The sequence below is a fragment of the Mobula hypostoma genome, chromosome 4 (genome assembly GCF_963921235.1).
Source record: "Mobula hypostoma chromosome 4, sMobHyp1.1, whole genome shotgun sequence".
In the NCBI taxonomy this organism is placed as follows: Eukaryota; Metazoa; Chordata; class Chondrichthyes; order Myliobatiformes; family Myliobatidae; genus Mobula; species Mobula hypostoma.
The window spans coordinates 84,659,089-84,678,038 of record NC_086100.1 but is presented as its reverse complement, the minus strand read 5'-3'; the positions used below and the strand labels follow the sequence as shown (position 1 = coordinate 84,678,038).

The 18,950-nt window shown below is 42.9% G+C and overlaps 1 protein-coding gene across 1 annotated transcript in view; it reads right to left on the bottom strand.

Moving 5' to 3' along the window:
- Positions 1-18,950, bottom strand: part of LOC134345437 (serotransferrin-B-like) — a 46,624-nt gene that overhangs the window by 13,320 nt on the left and 14,354 nt on the right. The window contains exon 6 of the mRNA XM_063046081.1: positions 10,143-10,296. Within this exon, the coding sequence (XP_062902151.1) occupies positions 10,143-10,296 (154 nt within the window). The remainder of the gene's footprint in view (positions 1-10,142; positions 10,297-18,950) is intronic.

Genomic DNA, 18,950 nt, shown 5'->3' with positions numbered 1-18,950 from the left:
ATGAGCGTGGATATAAGACTGTTTGAAAGTGAGCCCGGAGAAATTGTAATGGGAGACAAGGAGATGGCAGATGAACTAAATGAGTATTTTGCTTCTGACTTCACTGTGGAAGGCACTAGCAGTGTGCCAGATGTTGAAGGGTGTGAGGGAAGAGAAGCAAGTTCTTTTACTATCACAAGGGAGAAAGTGCTCAAAATGCTGAAAGACCTAAAGGTGCTAGAGGACTGGAAAATTGCAATTGTCACTCCACTCTTTAAGAAAGGAGGAAGGCAGCAGAAAGGAAACTATAGACCTGTTAGCCTGACCTCAGTGGTTGGGAAAATGTTGGAATCAATTGTTAAAGATGAGTTTATGGAGTACTTGGTGACATAGGACAAGACAGGACATGGTTTCCTTAAGGGAAAATCTTGTCTGACAAACCTGCTGGAATCCTTTGAAGAGATTACAAGTAGGTTAGATAACAGGGATGTAGTGGATATTGTATATTTGGACTTTCAGAATGCCTTTGGCAAGGTGCCATACATGAGGCTGCTTACCAAGTTAAGAGCCTGTGGTATTACAGGATAGTTACTAACATGGTTAGAGCATTGGCTGATTGGTAGAAGGCAGCGAGTGGGATTAAAAGAATCCTTTTCTGGTTGGCTGCCAGTGACTAGAGGTGTTCCGTAGGAGTCAGTGTTGGGACTGCTTCTTTTTATACTGTATATCAATGATTTAGATGATGGAATTGATGGTTTTTGTTGCCAAGTTTGCAGATGATATGAAGATTAGTGGAGGGGCAGATAGTGTTGAGGAAACAGGTAGGCTGCGGAAGGACTTACACAGATTAGGAGAATGGGCAAGAAAGTGGCAAATAAAATACGATGTTGGAAAATTCATTGTCATGTACTTTGGTAGGAGAAATAAATGTGCAAACTATTTTGTTAATGGAGAGAAAATCCAAAAATCTGAAGTGCAAAGGGACTTGGAAGTCCTTGTGCTGAACACCCTAAAGGTTAACACCTAGGATGAGTTGGTAGAGAGGAAGGCAAATGCAATGTTAGCATTCATTTTAAGAGGTCTAGAATACAAGAGTAGGGATGTGATGCTGAGGCTCTATGAGGCACTGGTGAGGCCTCACCTTGAGTATTGGGAACAGTTTGGGCTCCTCATCTAAGAAAAGGTGAACTGACATTGGAGAGGGTTCAGAGGATGATTCGAGGAACAAAAGGGTTATCATACGAGGAACATTTGATAGCTCTGGGTCTGTACTCGCTGGAATTTAGAGGAATGAGGGGGTTCTCATTGAAACCTTTCAAATGTTGAAAGGGCTAGACAGAGTAGATGTGAAAAGGATGTTTCCCATGGTGGGGGAGCTTAGGACAAGAGGGCGCATCCTCAGGATGGAGGAGTGTCCATTTAAAGTAATGATGCAAAGAAATTTCTTTAGCCAGAGGGTGGTGAATTTGTATAATTCATTACCACAGGCAGCTGTGGAGGTCAGGTCGTTGGGTGTATTTAAGGCAGAGATTGATAGGTTCTTGACTGGACACAGCATCAAAGGTTACAGGGAGAAGGTTGGGGAGTGGGGCTGAGGAGAGGGAAAAAGGATCAGCCATGATTGAATGATAGAGCAGACCTGATGTGCCAAATGGCCTAATTCTGCTTCTGTGTCTTATAATCTTATATCAGTTTTGTTGTCCCTGAACCGATGATAGTTTGGGAAGAGGTATGAAGCAGCAGGCCTTGGAGAATTGGTTTATGACCACCATGATTACTGTATTACCCTGAGATGCTGGAAGATGAGTGACAAAGTTCTTAGAAATATGGGGCCAAGGGTGAAACGGAATGGTGAGAAGCTGTAGCAGACCTTGATGCAGATGCTAAGAGATGTTCCTGGATGTCTTAGTCACACCTGGCCATCCAAACTTCACTTGTACTCCAGGGTACGAGTCACTCTTTGGTGCCCAGCCAGTTTTGAAGCACCTCTGAAGTGTCCCAGTTGAGCACCTCAGAACGAACAGGCTGGGGAACACAGATACGTCTGGGAGGACCTGTACTCAGGTCTGTTCCATGCTGCTCTTGGGGTCAGAGCACTATCGAGTCTACGTTCCAGCGAATGGGTCCCACCACTCTGGAGCTGGAACTATAGTTGAAGAGTTCTCCTCCCTGTAAGATGCTTCAGACTGTCAAGACAGGGTACCTGGTTTATGATTTTGTGATCCTGGACATTAAGTAATAAGGAAGTTGAGCCTACTAAAAAATAGAGACAAACACGCCTGCCTGGAATTCAGCCTCTTTACATCCTGGACATAGGCTGGGCTTTTGTGGTCACCAAACAGATGTTTGGACCCCTCCAACCTGTGCCGTCATTCATTGACGACCATTTTAATGGCTAAATATTTACCAGTTCTCATTGTCATATTTTGCCTCTGTGGAAGAAAGACAGAATGAGTAGAAGGTGCAGCAATGTGGTTTGTGGACCGAGGCAGGTTGTTGGGACCAGGTGGCCCCTACTCCCATGTCCAATGCATCAATCTTCACCATGAAAGCCAAGTCCAGGTCTGGAGGAACTAGGATAGGTGCAGATGTGAACCTTTGTTTTACTCCACAAAAGTCGCCTCGACTTCTGGAGTTCAGCGGAAGGGTCCAGTAGATTTCTTGGTAAGGTTGGTGAACGGTGCTACCACTGCACTGAAATTGAGGATGATCTGCCTGTAAAAGTGGGCAAATTGTTTCGCAGAGTTGGGTTGTGGCCAATTGTGCATGGTCTGGAGCTTATTGAGATCCATTTGTAGGTTGCCACAGGTCAGGCCACTCATCTGAGTGCTACTGGTACCATGTAACCCAGCCCTACCTGTCGCATGGTCAGGTGGTTGGCGACTAAACTGGCTCCCCCACCAGGCTTGCCTGGTGAGGAGGGTGGCTATACACCCTGCTGGACGAAAAACAAGACCTGTCAAAGGGCGGATGAACCCTCTTGTAGGGTTAACAGTCATCTAGCAAACACGTGCCGTGAAGCGTGGAAAGGGCATCCCTTGCATCGAAACTTGGTCTGGCCATTCACTGCAACAGAACATCCCCCAGCTGTCTTGGACCCCACCATGCCACTGGATCCAGGAGGGGATGTCAAGAGGGTGGGTCTGGACCTGTGCAACCCCCTATTCACCTAAAATCCACTCACGCACACGTTGTTCCTTTCTGAGGAGCGGTGTATCCTCAACAAACCCCACTAACTGACTGAAAGAAACCATCATCTTCCTATGGGATGGATATCCAGAGAGAGAGAGAGAGCAATTAGATAAAACAAATCCAAGGAAGGAGACTGTGAATACATGGATTTTGCTCTTCTGAAACTTGACGAATAACTGATTCTAGAGAAGCTGTTGTAGAACCCATTGGATGTGCTGGACATGTCCTTGAGTGGATCAGGAGAAAATGACTATATCGTCTAGATAGACAAGACAAAGTGGTGTAGCATCTCCTGGAGCACGTCATCGGTGAAGGCCTGAAATACTGCTGGAACATGAAAGGCAAAACCCTATATTCGTAGTGGCCCATTTTCCATTCATCTCCCTCACAAACGTTGATTAGGTTGCAGGTGCATCAAAGGTCCAATTTGGTAAATATTGTAGCTCCCCGGAGAATCTCAAATGCCATGTTCAAGAGAACCGGTTTTTAACAGTGATCGTATTTACTCTCCTATAGTCTATGCAGGCCCTTATTCCACCATTCTTCTTGGTGATGAAGAAAAACCTGTGGACAGTTGTATAAACCCAGACACCAGAGCTTCTTGGATGTAGTCCTCCATGGTTTTTCTCTCTGGGGCTGACAGAGAGAACCCAGGAGGAGGACAAGAACCCAGTAGCAGATCATTGGTGTAGGGTTGTGCCCTTTTTCTTGCTGAAGACTTCCATCAGGTCTGAAGGTTCTGGAGGTACTCTAAATAAATCAGGTGCATGGGGGTTAGATGTGGAAGATTCAACAGATAATTTGGGAGTTATGTCAGAAGTAGCCTCAGAGTTTGCCTCAGAAGTAAACTCAGGAGGTATTTCCGGAGGTAACTCAGAAGGTGTCTTAGGCCCCTTTTGGAGGTATTTCTTTTTGTACTGGTTTGACCAGCACAGAACAACACCAGTAGTCCAAGTGACTCCCAGGTTTTGGGATGACAGTCAAGGATGACCTAGAACGAGTGGTATTTCTGGGGAGTAAATGAGATGGAGCTGGATGATTTCACATGCTGGCCAATCTTGAACTTAGAATCAAAAACTCCCATCCAGGGCTATGGCAACAAGCCGCTAGTTGAAACACTAAAAGGAGATTTTTAATCTTCTGGCCAGTCCGAAGTCCAAAAAGTACCCTTCTGCATCAGAGTCAATAAAGGCACCCAAGGGATTGTTTTTGGTCATGAAAGAAACACAGGGAAGCCAGAGATTACAAACTGTTGCAAAGTTATTATAGTAGGTGATTTTAACTTTCTACACATCAGCTGGGAATCCCATAGCTGTAAAAGGACTAGATGGGATAGAGTTTGCCAGATGTTTTCAGAAAAGTTTCCTTGATCAGTACGTAGAAGTTCCAATGAGAGAGCATGCGCTACTGGATCTGCCATTAGGACATGAGTCAAGGCACGTGACAGAAGTCTGGGTAGGGGAAAAGTTTGGATCCAGTGACCACAATTTCATTAGTTTCAAAGTAAATATACAAAAAGATAGGTCCGGCCTGTGGGTTGAGACTCTAAATTGGAGAAAGGCCAATTTTGATGGTTTCAGCAATTATGTGGCAAGTGTGGATTGGAACAGGTCTTTTCTGCCAAAAGTGAACTTGGAAAGTGGGAGGCCTTCAGATGCATAATTTTGAAAGTACAAAGCTTTTATGTGCCTGACAGAATAAAAAGATGAAGATAACATGTGTAGGGAACCTTGGTTCAGGAGATGTTGAAGCCCTGGTTAAGAAACATAAAGGAGGTGGATAGCAGGTATAGACAGGTAGGAACAAATGAGATGCTTATAAGGTACAAGAAACACAAGAGAACTCTTAAGAAACCAGGAGGGCTAAAAGGAGGCATGAGGTTGCCCTAGCAAACAAGGTGAAGGAGAGTCCCAAGAGATTCTACAGATATGTTAAGAGCAAACAGAATGTAAGGGACAAAATTGGTCCCGTGGAGGATCAGAATGGTAATCTATGTGTGGAGCCAAAAGAGATGAGGGAGATTTAAATGCATTCTTTGCATCTGTATTTACTCATGAGAAGGATACAGAGTCGATAGAAGTGAGGTAAAGACCACAAGACATAGGAGCAGAATTAGGCCATTCATCCCATCAAGTCTGCTCTGCCATTCCATCACAGCTGAGTTTTGACTATTTGAAATTTGATTCATATGCAGGTGAATAGGCATGGAAAATTTGTGGACATCAGCAACATTCCAACTCTCCTGACCTTGGGAATAACTGCTTCTGACCCATTCTTTCTTCTTCCAAAAACCCTGGTCATTGCCAGCAGAGACAGTGAATCCAAAGGAACGGGGGAGAAGAACTTTTCCTGAAGCAAATCAGGTGATAGTGATAGTGATAGTTTTTTCAGATTGCTCATTGACTCTTTCAATAAGACTGTAGATACAACGCAGTGAATTAGCAAGGTGCTAATCCTAATTTTGCAGGAATAGAGATGCTGAATATAGGTCCAGGGTCAAGAATTTTACAGCATAGAAACAAACCCTTTCAGCTGATGCCAACCATGAAGACAATCACTACTAGTCCCATTTTCCCGCATTTTGCTAATATCCCTCGATATCTTTACTGTCCAAGTGCCTACCCAAATGGCTCTGAAATGCTGTAGTTGTGTCAGCCTCACCTCCTCCCCTGGCACAGCACATTCCAGATATTTACTATCCTTTGTGTGGCAAAACTATACCAATTGCTTCTCCTTCAAATATCTCTCCTCTTAAAATGTGCACCAAGTCAATCTGTCTCTCTTGGGGAAAAGATATTGGTCTATCTATGCTCTTCATAAGTTCAGAAACTTCTTGAAGGTCACCCCGCAGCATCCTACAGTATTGTGCAAAAGTCTTGGGCACATATGTAGAGAGCTAGGGTGCCTAAGACTTTACCACAGTACTGAAAGTGGCATCAACATCATGGACCCTGTACAGATTACAGAGGAGGAGGTGTTTGCTACCCTGAGGCAAATCAGAGTGGATAAATCCCCAGGGACTGACAAGGTATCCCATGGACCCTGTGGGAGGCAAACGCAGAAACTGCCGTGGCCCTAGTAGACGTACCAGAGGATTGGAGGATAACCAATGTTGTTCTGTTGTTTAAAAAAGGCTTTAAAAAGAAACCAGGAAATTATAGGCCAGTGAATCTGACATCAATGTGACATTAAAGAAGGCGAAGTGGAGTGATGTTGGCACTAAACTGCAACTCCTTTGCTTGCATCTTCAGAAACAGCTCTATTTCTATTTTTAATATCTTTATTTTTCCCTTTCAGGGTTCGTTTGAAAACCCTGACCCGGAGTTACACGCTGACTACAGTTCGTTGCGGGAATGGGGCCTGCTCTCGGGGTTTCATAACTGGCCATTGTTGTTTGGCATGCCAAGGACTCGGCCTAAGTATTCGGCTTGACCTCAGAAGCCTAGGATCTCGGGGCTCTGAGAACAGGCGGATCGAGTGTCAGTGTCGCAAGAGGAGACCCATATGTCATCGGGGGAGTCAGAATATCTGTGGCTGTGTGCCCAGAGACTCGTGATCTTTGGGCATAGAGCTAAAAAAAAAAAGCGAGGTTGTGGACTTTTAACAGCATAAACCAGCGAGTTGTTTGTTATGTCTCCCCACTCGCTGTGCAACATGCCTCTTTATTAGGGAGAGCGAGAGAGCCTGTGGTATGTTGAATACCGGGTGTAACACAAAGTCTTTGGGGTAACTGCAAGTCTGTGTCTTTGCTGTTGCTTTGCTCACACTTGAGTACTCAGTGGTGGGTGTCAATGCATTTTTTTGCCAGTGGGGGAGGGGGGATTGTTGCTTGTTGCCGCTTACGCGCAGGAGAGGGGGAGCTGGGTGGGGGCGAGCTTTAGGGTTCCTACATTTGACTGTTGTTCATTCCTTGGGACACTCCTCTGTTTTTTTATCGATGGTTGCAAAGAAAAAGCATTTCAGGATGTATATTGTATTCATTTCTCTGACATTAAATGTACGTTTGAAACATTTGAAAATTATTGGAAGGTATTTCAAGCAGTAGTGAATCAAGGCAACTGGACTTTCTGTGTTGTCCAGAAGACATTTCACCACTCAGCCAAGAAGGGTCTTTGGTTCTGATCCATGGTGGACAGTTTTCCAGCTTATAAACTCTGTGATTTATTTAAAGGTTTGGCAATCACCTGGGGGTCGTTAAGAATCGTAGAGATAATGAAAGGGTCATTAGTACTATCTTTGCATGAATGTAGGTGTGAACTGTTGTGGAGATGCCGAGGTAGAGATATTAGGAATGCATTGTAAGTATCTAATAGTTGATGTCATACTTCACCCCCTCTGTTCAGGGATGGGTTTTCCAGTTTGACAAAGATGGCCTCTTTAACCCCTTTTTCAAACCAACTGTTCTCCCTGCCCAAAAGAAGGGTTAAAGAAGCCATCTTTGTCAAACTGGAAAACCCATCCCTGAGACTGTATTCTAGAAACATAGAAACATAGAAACATAGAAAATAGGTGCAGGAGTAGGCCATTCGGCCCTTCGAGCCTGCACCGCCATTCAGTATGATCATGGCTGATCATCCAACTCAGAATCCTGTACCTGCCTTCCCTCCATACCCCCTGATCCCTTTAGCCACAAGGGCCATATCTAACTCCCTCTTAAATATAGCCAATGAACTGGCCTCAGCTGTTTCCTGTGGCAGAGAATTCCACAGATTCATCACTCTCTGTGTGAAGAAGTTTTTCCTAATCTCGGTCCTAAAAGGCTTCCCCTTTATCCTCAAACTGTGACCCCTCATTCTGGGCTTCCCCAACATCGGGAACAATCTTCCCGCATCTAGCCTGTCCAATCCCTTTAGGATTTTATACGTTTCAATAAGATCCCCCCTCAATCTTCTAAATTCCAAAGAGTATAAGCCTAGCCGATCTAATCTTTCATCATATGAAAGTACTGCCATCCCAGGAGTCAATCTGGTGAACCTTCTTTGTACTCCCTCTATGGCAAGAATGTCTTTCCTCAGATTAGGGGACCAAAACTGCACACAATACTCCAGGTGTGGTCTCACCAAAGCCTTGTACAACTGCAGTAGTACCTCCCTGCTCCTGTACTCGAATCCTCTTGCTATGAATGCCAGCATACCATTCGCCTTTTTCACCGCCTACTGTACCTGCATGCCCACTTTCAATGACTGGTGTACAATGACACCCAGGTCTCGTTGCACCTCCCCTTTTCCTAATCGGCCACCATTCAGATAATAATCTGTTTTCCTGTTTTTGCCATCAAAGTGGATAAGCTCACATTTATCCACATTAAATTGCATCTGCCATGAATTTGCCCACTCACCTAACCTATCCAAGTCACCCTGCATCCTCTTAGCATCCTCCTCACAGCTAACACTGCCGCCCAGCTTCGTGTCATCCGCAAACTTGGAGATGCTGCATTTGATTCCTTCGTCTAAGTCATTAATATATATTGTAAACAACTGGGGTCCCAGCACTGAGCCTTGCAGTACCCCACTAGTCACTGCCTGCCATTCTGAAAAGGTCCCGTTTATTCCCACTCTTTGCTTCCTGTCTGCCAAACAATTCTCTATCCACATCAATACCATACCCCCAATACCATGTGCTTTAAGTTTGCACACTAATCTCTTGTGTGGAACCCTGTCAAAAGCCTTTTGAAAATCCAAATATACCACATCCACTGGTTCTCCCCTATCCACTCTACTAGTTACATCCTCAAAAAATTCTATGAGATTCGTCAGACATGATTTTCCTTTCACAAATCCATGCTGACTTTGTCCGATGATTTCACCGCTTTCCAAATGTGCTGTTATCACATCTTTGATAACTGACTCTAGCAGTTTCCCCACAACTGATGTTAGGTTAACCTGTCTATAATTCCCCGGTTTCTCTCTCTCTCCTTTTTTAAAAAGCGGGGTTACATTAGTCACCCCCCAATCCTCAGGAACCAGTCCAGAATCTAAAGAGTTTTGAAAAGTTATCACTAATGCATCCACTATTAAGCAAGCCATCTGTAGAAACGAGGTTGGGAGCCCCTGGCCTAGATGGAATCTGCCTGGCCGAATAAATAGTGTTACCATTGTAGCAGGGGCTCACATACACCAGACCAAAGTAGACTTAAAGGTGAAACTTGCAGAAAATGCAACAAAGTAGAGCATAGACAAAGAGCATGTCCAGCAAACAAAAGTAAATCAAATGCACAGGGATGAGAAAAAGCTATAAAAGGCAAATTGCAGTTTCAAACAGAGCACTAATATGCACACAGCTGATGAAAAATCTGATAATTATGAGGTTGACATGGGACTCGTTAGCCATGACATTTACAATGTGAAAACTAACAAGAGACAAGCAACATGACTCACACCTGAAGTGAACAGCAAATTAACTAAAATGGAATAGGTACTGGCTCGGCTGTTTCAGTCATTTCACAAAATTAGTTTGAATGGCGTTTTAAAGATACCAAGCAGATTGACCACCTTGTCAAGAAAGGTGTTATCACACAAGGGTAAGAAACCCTCCACAGCGATTAAATCTGTAGGCCTGAAAGGGACAATTTAAAATTTACTATACTATGGATGTCTAAATGGTAGTTGCATTATATAGTATACTGTGTATATAGTTAAGATGCATGCTATATTGAATTGGAGTTCGTAGCAAAGCAGGGAGGAGTGTTGCGTATTTAATATTTCGATGATAATTGAGTAATATTGAAGTATGCTGTTGATTAAGCATTCTTTGTTGTTTACATAATGCATTGTGGGTTATCTGTAAAATTATGTAAACAGTATACATCATCACACTCCTACCTGATGGGTTGATGAGTGTGTGCTTCTCTTAAAGTAAAAAATGAAGTGAGACTCACATTTCAGACTGCTGCCTTTTCCTTTCAACTAGTCCAATGTTTCCGTATTATAAAACATAACAAGAGTAAAACTGCAATGTAATGCAACCCGTACCTGAAGGCACCTTTGTAACCGAAGTATTGTTCATTAACGCCGAAGGCACACTTTTCTCTTCCTGGGTCAGTTGAACTGGCCCGACCAGCACACAACGAGCATAGCTTAGATTCAGGATCTCCCCCTGGGGCACAGCTTTCACTGAAATATGTTGCTTCATTCAAAGAGAAAACAGAAAATGTAAACAGAAGAAATCCAGCATAACACGCACAAAACGCTGGAGGAACTCAGCAAGTCAGGCAGCGTCTACGGAAATGAATAAACAGTCAACGTTTTGGGCCAAAACCCTTCTCCAGGACTGGAAAGCATGGGGTTGGGGGAGAAGCACGAAGAAGAAGGTGGAGAGAGGGAAAGGAGTACAAGCATAAAGATGATAGATGAAGCCAGGTGGGTAGGGACGGTGGGGGGAGGAAGAAGTGAGAAGCTGAAAGGTGACAGATGAAAAAGGCTGAAGAAGGAATCTAATAGGAGAGGAGAGTGGACCATGGAAGAAAAGCAGGGAGAAGAGACATGGTGTAGGTGATAGGTAGGTGAAGAGAAGAGAAAAGGTAAGGGGAAAGCCTGAGTAGCAAAAGGAAGAGGGAAGGAAGAGGGGAGAAATTACTGGAATTTAGAAAAAATTATGTTCATGCCATCAAGTTAGAGGCCACCCAGGCAGAATATGAGGCGTTGTTTCTAACCTGAGTGTGGCCTCATCGTGGTAGTAGAGGAACCCATGAACCAACATGGGAATAGAGATTGGAATTAAAATGGTTGGCCACCAGGAAATCCTGTTAAAATTGTTTTCATTTTTGAGGAGAACCAAATTCTAGCACATTCACTGTTTGCGACATGACCTGAAGCAGGCAAATGTACTGAATGGAGCAGGAATGGGCTCCAGAAAAAGTTGTGAGAGGGCTGGGGGGGGGGCGGGGGGGAACGGAGGTAGAAACATCCAGGAGCACTGAACAAAATGGAACACATACACATTCCAATTGTAAGGGGAACTCTCTTATGGAGTGGAACATGAAGTTCTGTTGACTAAATGGAATGAATGCATGCATTAAATGACATAGATATGTGTATCATATGGATATCAAATGAAATAATATGGGCTTATAAATTGAATGGAATGACTGTCAAGAGAGTAAAGCAGAGAAAGTTTGGTGGGGACAAGGAGAAGGGATGTGGAAGCTGGTGCAGCAAGAGAAACAAAGGAGCAAAGAGGACAATCAGAAGGGGACAGGCAATGGGAAAGGAAATGAGCAAATGGTGATTTGGGTGGGAGCAGTCAGAATGAAAATGCAAAAGACATCCAGGAGTGGAAACTAGAATAATTGAAAGAGTAAGGAAGTTGTTCTGTTTCAGTGGTTCTCTGATCAACCTCAGGCCGAGAGGGAGAAGCTAAAGGCAGATGTATCATTATTACAGTGGAGTAAAGGAAATTACAGAGGCATAAGAGAAGAGTTGACCAGAGTTGATTGGAAGGGAACACTAGCAGGGATGGCAGCAGAAAGACTGGAGTTTCTGGGAGAAATCTGGAAGGCCCAGGATAGATACATCCCAAAGGTAAGGAAGTATTCTAAAGGGATCCAGCTGCAGCTCCTGACAAACCGAGTTAGGGAACTGGAGCTGGAGCTGGATGAACTTTGGATCATTCGGGAGGCAGAGGCAGAAATAGAGAGGAGTTACAGGGAGATAATCACCCCTAAGGGTCAGGAGACAGGTAGCTGGGTGACTGTCAGGAGAGGGAAGGGGAATAGACAGAATGAGCAGAGCACCCCCGTGGCCGTTCCCACCAATAATAAATACATCGTTTTGGATACTGTTGATGGGGATGACCTACCAGGGACAAGTTGCAGTGGTTGCGTCTCTGGCACTGAGACGGGACCCTCAATTCAGGAGGGAAGGAGGGAAAAGAGGAGAGCAGTAGTGATAGGGGATTCGATAGTTAGGGGGACAGATAAGAGGTTCTGTGGAAGAGATTGAGAATCTCGGATGGTCTGTTGCCTCCCTGGTGCCAAGGTCCGCGATATCTCGGATCGAATTCTTGGTATTCTCGAGAGGGAGGATGAGCAGCCGGATGTCGTGGTCCATGTAAGGACCAATGACGTGGGTAGGAAGAGTGTGGAGCTCCTGAAAGGAGAGTTTAGGGAGTTAGGCGCCAAGTTAAAGGACAGGACTTCCAGGATGGCAATCTCAGGATTGCTACCAGTACCACATGCAGGCGGGTTTAGAAATAGTAAGATAGCGCAGATCAACATGTCGCTGAAGACATGGAGCAGGAGGGAGGGCTTCAGATTTATAAATAATTAGGCAGTTTTCCAGGGAAGGTGGGACCTTTTCCGGCAGGACGGTCTATGTCTGAACTGGAGGGGGACAAATATTCTTGCAGGTAGGTTTGCTAGAGAGGCCCCAGTGGATTTTAACTAGATATGTGTGGGAGGGGAACCAGAGTATAGGAACAGATATAGGGAAGAAGGAAGAAAATGAAAATAGTAAAGTTGTTTGCACTGTTAGTGATAAACAGAGAGTGAGGTGGAAAATTTCTTAAATGCATTTATTTTAATGCTAGGAGCATTATAAGAAAGGTGGAGTAGCTTAAAGCATGGATTGATACCTGGAAGTATAATGTGGTAGCTATTAGTGAAACATGGTTACAGGAGGGGTGTGATTGGCAACTAAATATTCCTGAATTTAATTGCTTCAGGTGTGATAGAATCGGAGGGACAAGAGGGGAAGGTGTTGTATTGCTTGTCAGAAAAAATATTACAGCGGTGCTCTGGCAGAATGGATTAGAGGGTTCGTCTAGGGAGGCTATTTGGGTGGAACTGAGGAATGGGAAAGGTGTAGTAACTCTTATGGGGGTGTATTATAGACCACCAAATGGGGAGCAAGAATTCGATGAGCAAATTTCTAAGAAGATAGCAGATATTTGTAGTAAGCAGAAGGCCGTGATTGTGGGAGATTTTAATTTTTCACACATAGACTGAGAAGCCCATGCTGTATAAGGGCTGGATGGTTTGGAGTTTGTAAAATGTGTGTAAGATAGTTTTTTTGTAACAATACATAGAGGTACCAACTAGAGCAGGGGCAGTGTTGGATCTCCTGTTAGGGAATGAGGTAGGTCAGGTGACGGAGGTTTGTGTTGGGGAGCACTTCGGGTCCAGTGATCACAATACCATTAGATTCAATATAATTATGGAGAAGGATAGGTCTGGACCCCGGGTTGAGATTTTCGATTGGAGAAAGACTAACTTTGAGGAGATGCAAAAGGATTTAGAAGGAGTGGATTAGGACAATTTGTTTTATGAGAAGAATGTAATAGAGAAATGGAGGTCATTTAAGAGTGAAATTTTGAGAGTATGGAAACTTTATGTTCCTGTTAGGTTGAAAGGAAGGGTTAAAAGTTTGAGGGAGCCATGGATTTCCAGGGATATTTGGAAATTTGGTTCGGAAAATAAATAAATTCTCCCTCTCGAGAATACCAGGAATTCGATCCGAGATATCACGGACCTTGGCACCGGGGAGGCAACAGACCATCCGGGATTCTCAATCTCTTCCACAGAACCTCTTATCTGTCCCCCTAACTATCGAATCCCCTATCACTACCGCTCTCCTCTTTTCCCTCCTTCCCTTCTGAGTTGAGGGTCCCATCTCGGTGCCAGAGTCGCAACCACTGCAATAAATATAGGCAGCATGGAGTATATGAGGTGCTTAAGGAATATAAAGAATGCAAAAAGTATCTTTAGAAACAAATTAGAAAAGCTAAAAGAAGATATGAGGTTGCTTTGGCAAATAAGGTGAAAATAAATCCCAAGGGTTTCTACTATTATATTAATAGGATAGTGAGGGATAAAATTGGTCCCTTAGAGAATCAGAGTGGACAGTTATGTGTGGAGCCAAAAGAGATGGGGGAGATTCTGAACAATTTCTTTTCTTCGGTATTCACTAAGGAGAAGGATATTGAATTGGGTAAGATAAGGGAAACAGGTAGGGAAGTTATGGAAACTATGATGATTAAAGAAGAGGAAGTACTGGGGCTTTTAAGGAATATAAAAGTGGATAAGTCTCTGGGTCCTGACAGGATATTCTCTAGGACCTTGAGGGAAGTTATTGTGGAAATAGCAGGGGCTCTGACAGAAATATTTCAAATGTCATTAGAAACAGGGATGGTGCCGGAGGATTGGCATATTGCTCATGTTGTTCCGTTGTTTAAGAAGGTTTCTAAGAGTAAACAAAGCAATTATCAGCCTGTGAGTTTGAAGTCAGTGGAGGGTAAATTGATGGAAAGTATTCTTAGGGATGGTATATATACAAACGTTTGTTATTATCTGGATAGACAGGGTCTGATTAGGAACAGTCAACATGGATTTGTGCGTGGAAAGTCATGTTTCACAAATCTTATTGAATTTTTTGAAGAGGTTACTAGGAAAGTTGACGAGGGTAAAGCGGTGGATGTTGTCCATATGGACTTCAGTAAGGCCTTTGACAAGGTCCCATATGGAAGATTGGTTAGGAAGATTCAATCATTAGGTATTAATATTGAAGTAGTAAAATGGATTCAGCAGTGGCTGGATCGGAGATGCCAGAGAGTGGTGGTGGAAACTGTTTGTCAGATTGGAGGCCGGTGACTAGTGGTGTGCTTCAGGGCTCTGTACTGGGTCCAATGTTATTTGTTATATACATTAATGGTCTGGATGGTAGGGTGGTAAATTGGATGAGTAAGTATGCAAATGATACTAAGTTAGGTGGAGTTGTGGATAATGAAGTAGGTTTTCAAAGCTTGCAGAGGCATTTAGACCGGTTAGAAGAGTGGGCTGAAAGATGGCAGATGGAGTTTAATGTTGATAAATGTGAGGTGCAACATTTTGGTAGGACTAATCAAAATAGGACATACATGGTAAATGGTAGGGCATTGAAGAATGCAGTAGAACAGAGGGATCTAGGAATAATGGTGCATAGTTCCCTGATGGGGGAATCTCATGTGGATAGGGTGGTGAAGAAAGCTTTTGGTATGCTAGCCTTTATAAATCAGAGCATTGAGTATAGGAGTTGGGATGTAATGTTGAAATTGTACAAGGCATTGGTGAGGCCAAATTTGGAGTGTTGGGTACAGTTTTGGTGACCGAATTATAGGAAAGATGTCAACAATATAGAGAGAGTACAGAGAAGATTTACTAGAATGTTACCTGGGTTTCATCACCTAAGTTACAGAGAAAGGTTGAACAAGTTGGGTCTTTATTCTTTGGAACATAGAAGGTTGAGGGGAGACCTGATAGAGGTATTTAAAATTATGAGGGGGATAGATAGAGTTGACGTGGATAGGCTTTTTCCATTGAGAGTGGGGGAGATTCAAACAAGAGGACATGAGTTGAGAGTTAAAGGGCAAAAGCTTAGGGGTAACATGAGGGGGAACTTCTTTACTCAGAGAGTGGTGGCTGTGTGGAACGAGCTTCCAGCAGAAGTGGTTGAGGCAGGTTCGATGTTGTCGTTTAAAGTTAAATTAGACAGCTATATGGACAGGAAAGGAATGGAGGGTTATGGACTGAGTGCAGGTCGGTGGGACTAGGTGAGAGTAAGAGTTCGGCACAGACTAGAAGGACTGAGATGGCCTGTTTCTGTGCTCTAATTGTTATATGATTATATGGAGGATAAGGCCATTGTGGCTGACAAGAAAGGTCAAAGACAGCATAAGAGCAAAAGAAAGGGCATATACTGTAACATAGCAAAAATTAGTGGGAAGTTAGAGGATTGGGAAGCTTTTAAAATCAAACAGAAGGCAACTAAAAATAAACAAGGAGAGAAAAGATGAAATATAAAGGAAAGCTTGCCAATAATATACAGAAGTATACCCAAAAGCTGTTTTTTTTGTTTTTTTCAGATATACAAACAGTAAAAGAGAGGCAAGGGTGGGTATCAGACTGCTGGAAAATGATGCTGTACAGGTGGTAATGGGTGCAAAGAAATAGCGGATGAACTTAATAAGTATGTTGAGTCAGTCTTCATTGTGGAAGACACTAGCAGTGTGCCAGAAATTTGAGAATGTCATGGAGTAGAATTGAGATTAGTTGCTTTTACTAAGGAGAAGATGCTTGGGAAGTTGAAAGGTCTGAAGGAACATAAATAAGTAACCTGCACTGGATGAACTACAGCCCAGGGTTCTGAAAGAGGTACCTGAAAGGACAGTGGAGGCACTAGTAGAGACTCACTAGGTTATGGAATGGTCTGGAAGACTGGAAAATTGGAAAAGTCATTCTACTGTTTATGAAGGGAGGAAAGAAAAAGAAAGGAAATTATAAGCCAGGTAGCCTGACTTCAATGGTTGGAAAGATGTTAGGATCTGTTATTAATTATGAGGTTTTGGGGTACTTGATAAACTAAACTAATGACAGCATGGTTTCTTTAAGGGGAAATCTTGCATGACTTATCTTTTGGAATTCGTTGAGGAAATGACAGGCAGGATAGACAAAGGAAAGTCAGTGATGTTGTTTACATGGATTTGCAGAAGGTCTTTGGTATTACAGGTCCACAATCCCTTATCCGAAATTCTGAAATCCAAAAAGCTCTGAAAACCAAAGTTTCTTTCGTGGAGTGTGGAGCGCGTCGTAACAAGGCTTGTTTGGCGCGTCAACAGCTGACATCACTCAGGTGTGATGTGGCAGCACTAGCAGAGGCCGCCAGGCGTCAGTTGTGGATCAGCGCTCGTACTGGTTACATGTGCATTTGCTGTTCACTGATATTTTGTGTTCACTGTTGACTTTGTGTTTAATTTCACTGTGAAAATGTCAAAAAGAGCTGCAGATACCCCTATGTGTAACAATGAGAAAAAGAGAAGGAAGCATCTATCATTATCATTAACACAGAAAGTGGAGTTATTACAGAAGCTTGATCGTGGTATGTCTGTGCGGCATCTTACTGAAGAATATGGTGTTGGAACTATCACTGTATATGATTTAAATAAACAGAAAGACAAGTTACTGAAGTTTTATAGTGACAGTGATGACCATAAACTAATGAAACATTAGTTTGAAGCTGTATATTTTTATGTTTTATTGAATGTTGTTGTTGGAAATAAAATGTACTAGTGTATTTATGGTCCATAACTATCCCACTATTTCATTTAATCAGTATATTACTCTATAAATAAACTGTAATAGTATTTGTAGTCTTTATTTATCCCACTTAACTATAAGTTTTGTGTTCACTGTTGACTTCGTTTAATTTCACTGTGAAAATGTCAAAAAAAGCACAGATCAGGAAAACACAGAAGTTCTCTCTCCAGAACTCATTGTTTGAGCATGTACAGACTTTTATTCTTGTCATTATTCCCTAAACAATACAGTATAACAACCATTTACAGAGCATTTACATCGTATTAGGTATTATAAGTAATCTAGAGATGATTTAAAGTGTATGGGAGGATGTGAGTAGTTCTGGAGGTCCCCCGGGTCCTAAAGTCCACCCGCACTGAGACAGGTTTATTATCAATATAATTATAATTTTTTTGAAATCTGAAAATTTCTGGATTCCAAAATGCAACTGGCCCCAAGGATTTCGGATAAGGGATTGTGGACCTGTACATGAAAGATACTCACATGGATGGAAGATTGGCTGACTGGCAGGAGAAAAAGAGAGGGAATAAAGGGGGCATTTTCTAGTTGAAATGAATGTTAACATCACATTTGTCTCACTCACCACAGACTCAACCTGCAAATTAACATTTAGGAAAACCTGTACAAGGACTCCCAAGTCCTCAATTGATTGTATTTTCTCTCCACTTAGAAAACAGTCAACCTTTTGATTTCTTCTACCAAAGTGCATGACTATACATTTCTTGACACTATGTTCCATCTGTCACTTCTTTGTTCATTCTCCTAGACCATCTAAGACCTTCTGTAGTCTTTCTACTTCCTCAAAAGTACCTATTGTCCACCTATCTTAATATTGTCTGCAAACTTTGCAACAAAGTCTTCAATTCCATCATCCAAATCATTGACATATACGTAAAAGAATCAGTCCCAACACAGACCCTGTGGGACACCACTAGCCACTGGCAGCCAGCCAGAAAAGTCTCCCTTTATTCCCACTTTTACCTCCTGTCAATCAACCACTGCTTTATCCATGTTAGAGTCTTTACTGTAATACCATGGGCTCATTGCTTATAGAGCAGCCTTGTGTGTGGGACCATGTCAAAGGCCTTCTGAAGATCCAAGTACATAACATTAACCGATTTTGCTTTGTCAATCCAGCTTGTTGCTTTTTCAAAGAATTCCAACAGATTTGTCGAACAAGATTTTCCCTTGGGGAAACCATGCTGACTAGGGCCTATTTTATCATGTGCCTCCAAGCACCCTGAGACCTCATCCTTAATAATTGACTCCAAGATATTCCCAGCCACTAAGGTCAGACTAACTGGCCTATAGCTTCCTTTCTTCTGCTTCCCTCCCTTCTTGAAGAAAGGAGTGACATTTGTTATTCTCCAGTCTTCTGGAAACATTCCAGAATCTAGTGATTCTTGAAAGATCATGACTAATGGCTTCCCAATCTCTTCAGCAACCTCTTTCAGCACCCTGGGGTGTGACCTATCTAGTCCATGTGACTTATCTACCTTCAGACCTTTCAGTTTCCGAAGAATCTTCTCTCTGGTAATGGTAAATTCAGACACTAAATGAGCCCTGACACCTGGAACTTCCACCATACTGCTGGTTTCTTTCACAGTGAAAACTGATACAAAATACTTATTCAGTTCATCTGCCATTTCCTTGCTTCCCCATTACTACCTCTCCATCATTGTTTTCCAGCCGACAGATATCCACTCTCACCTCT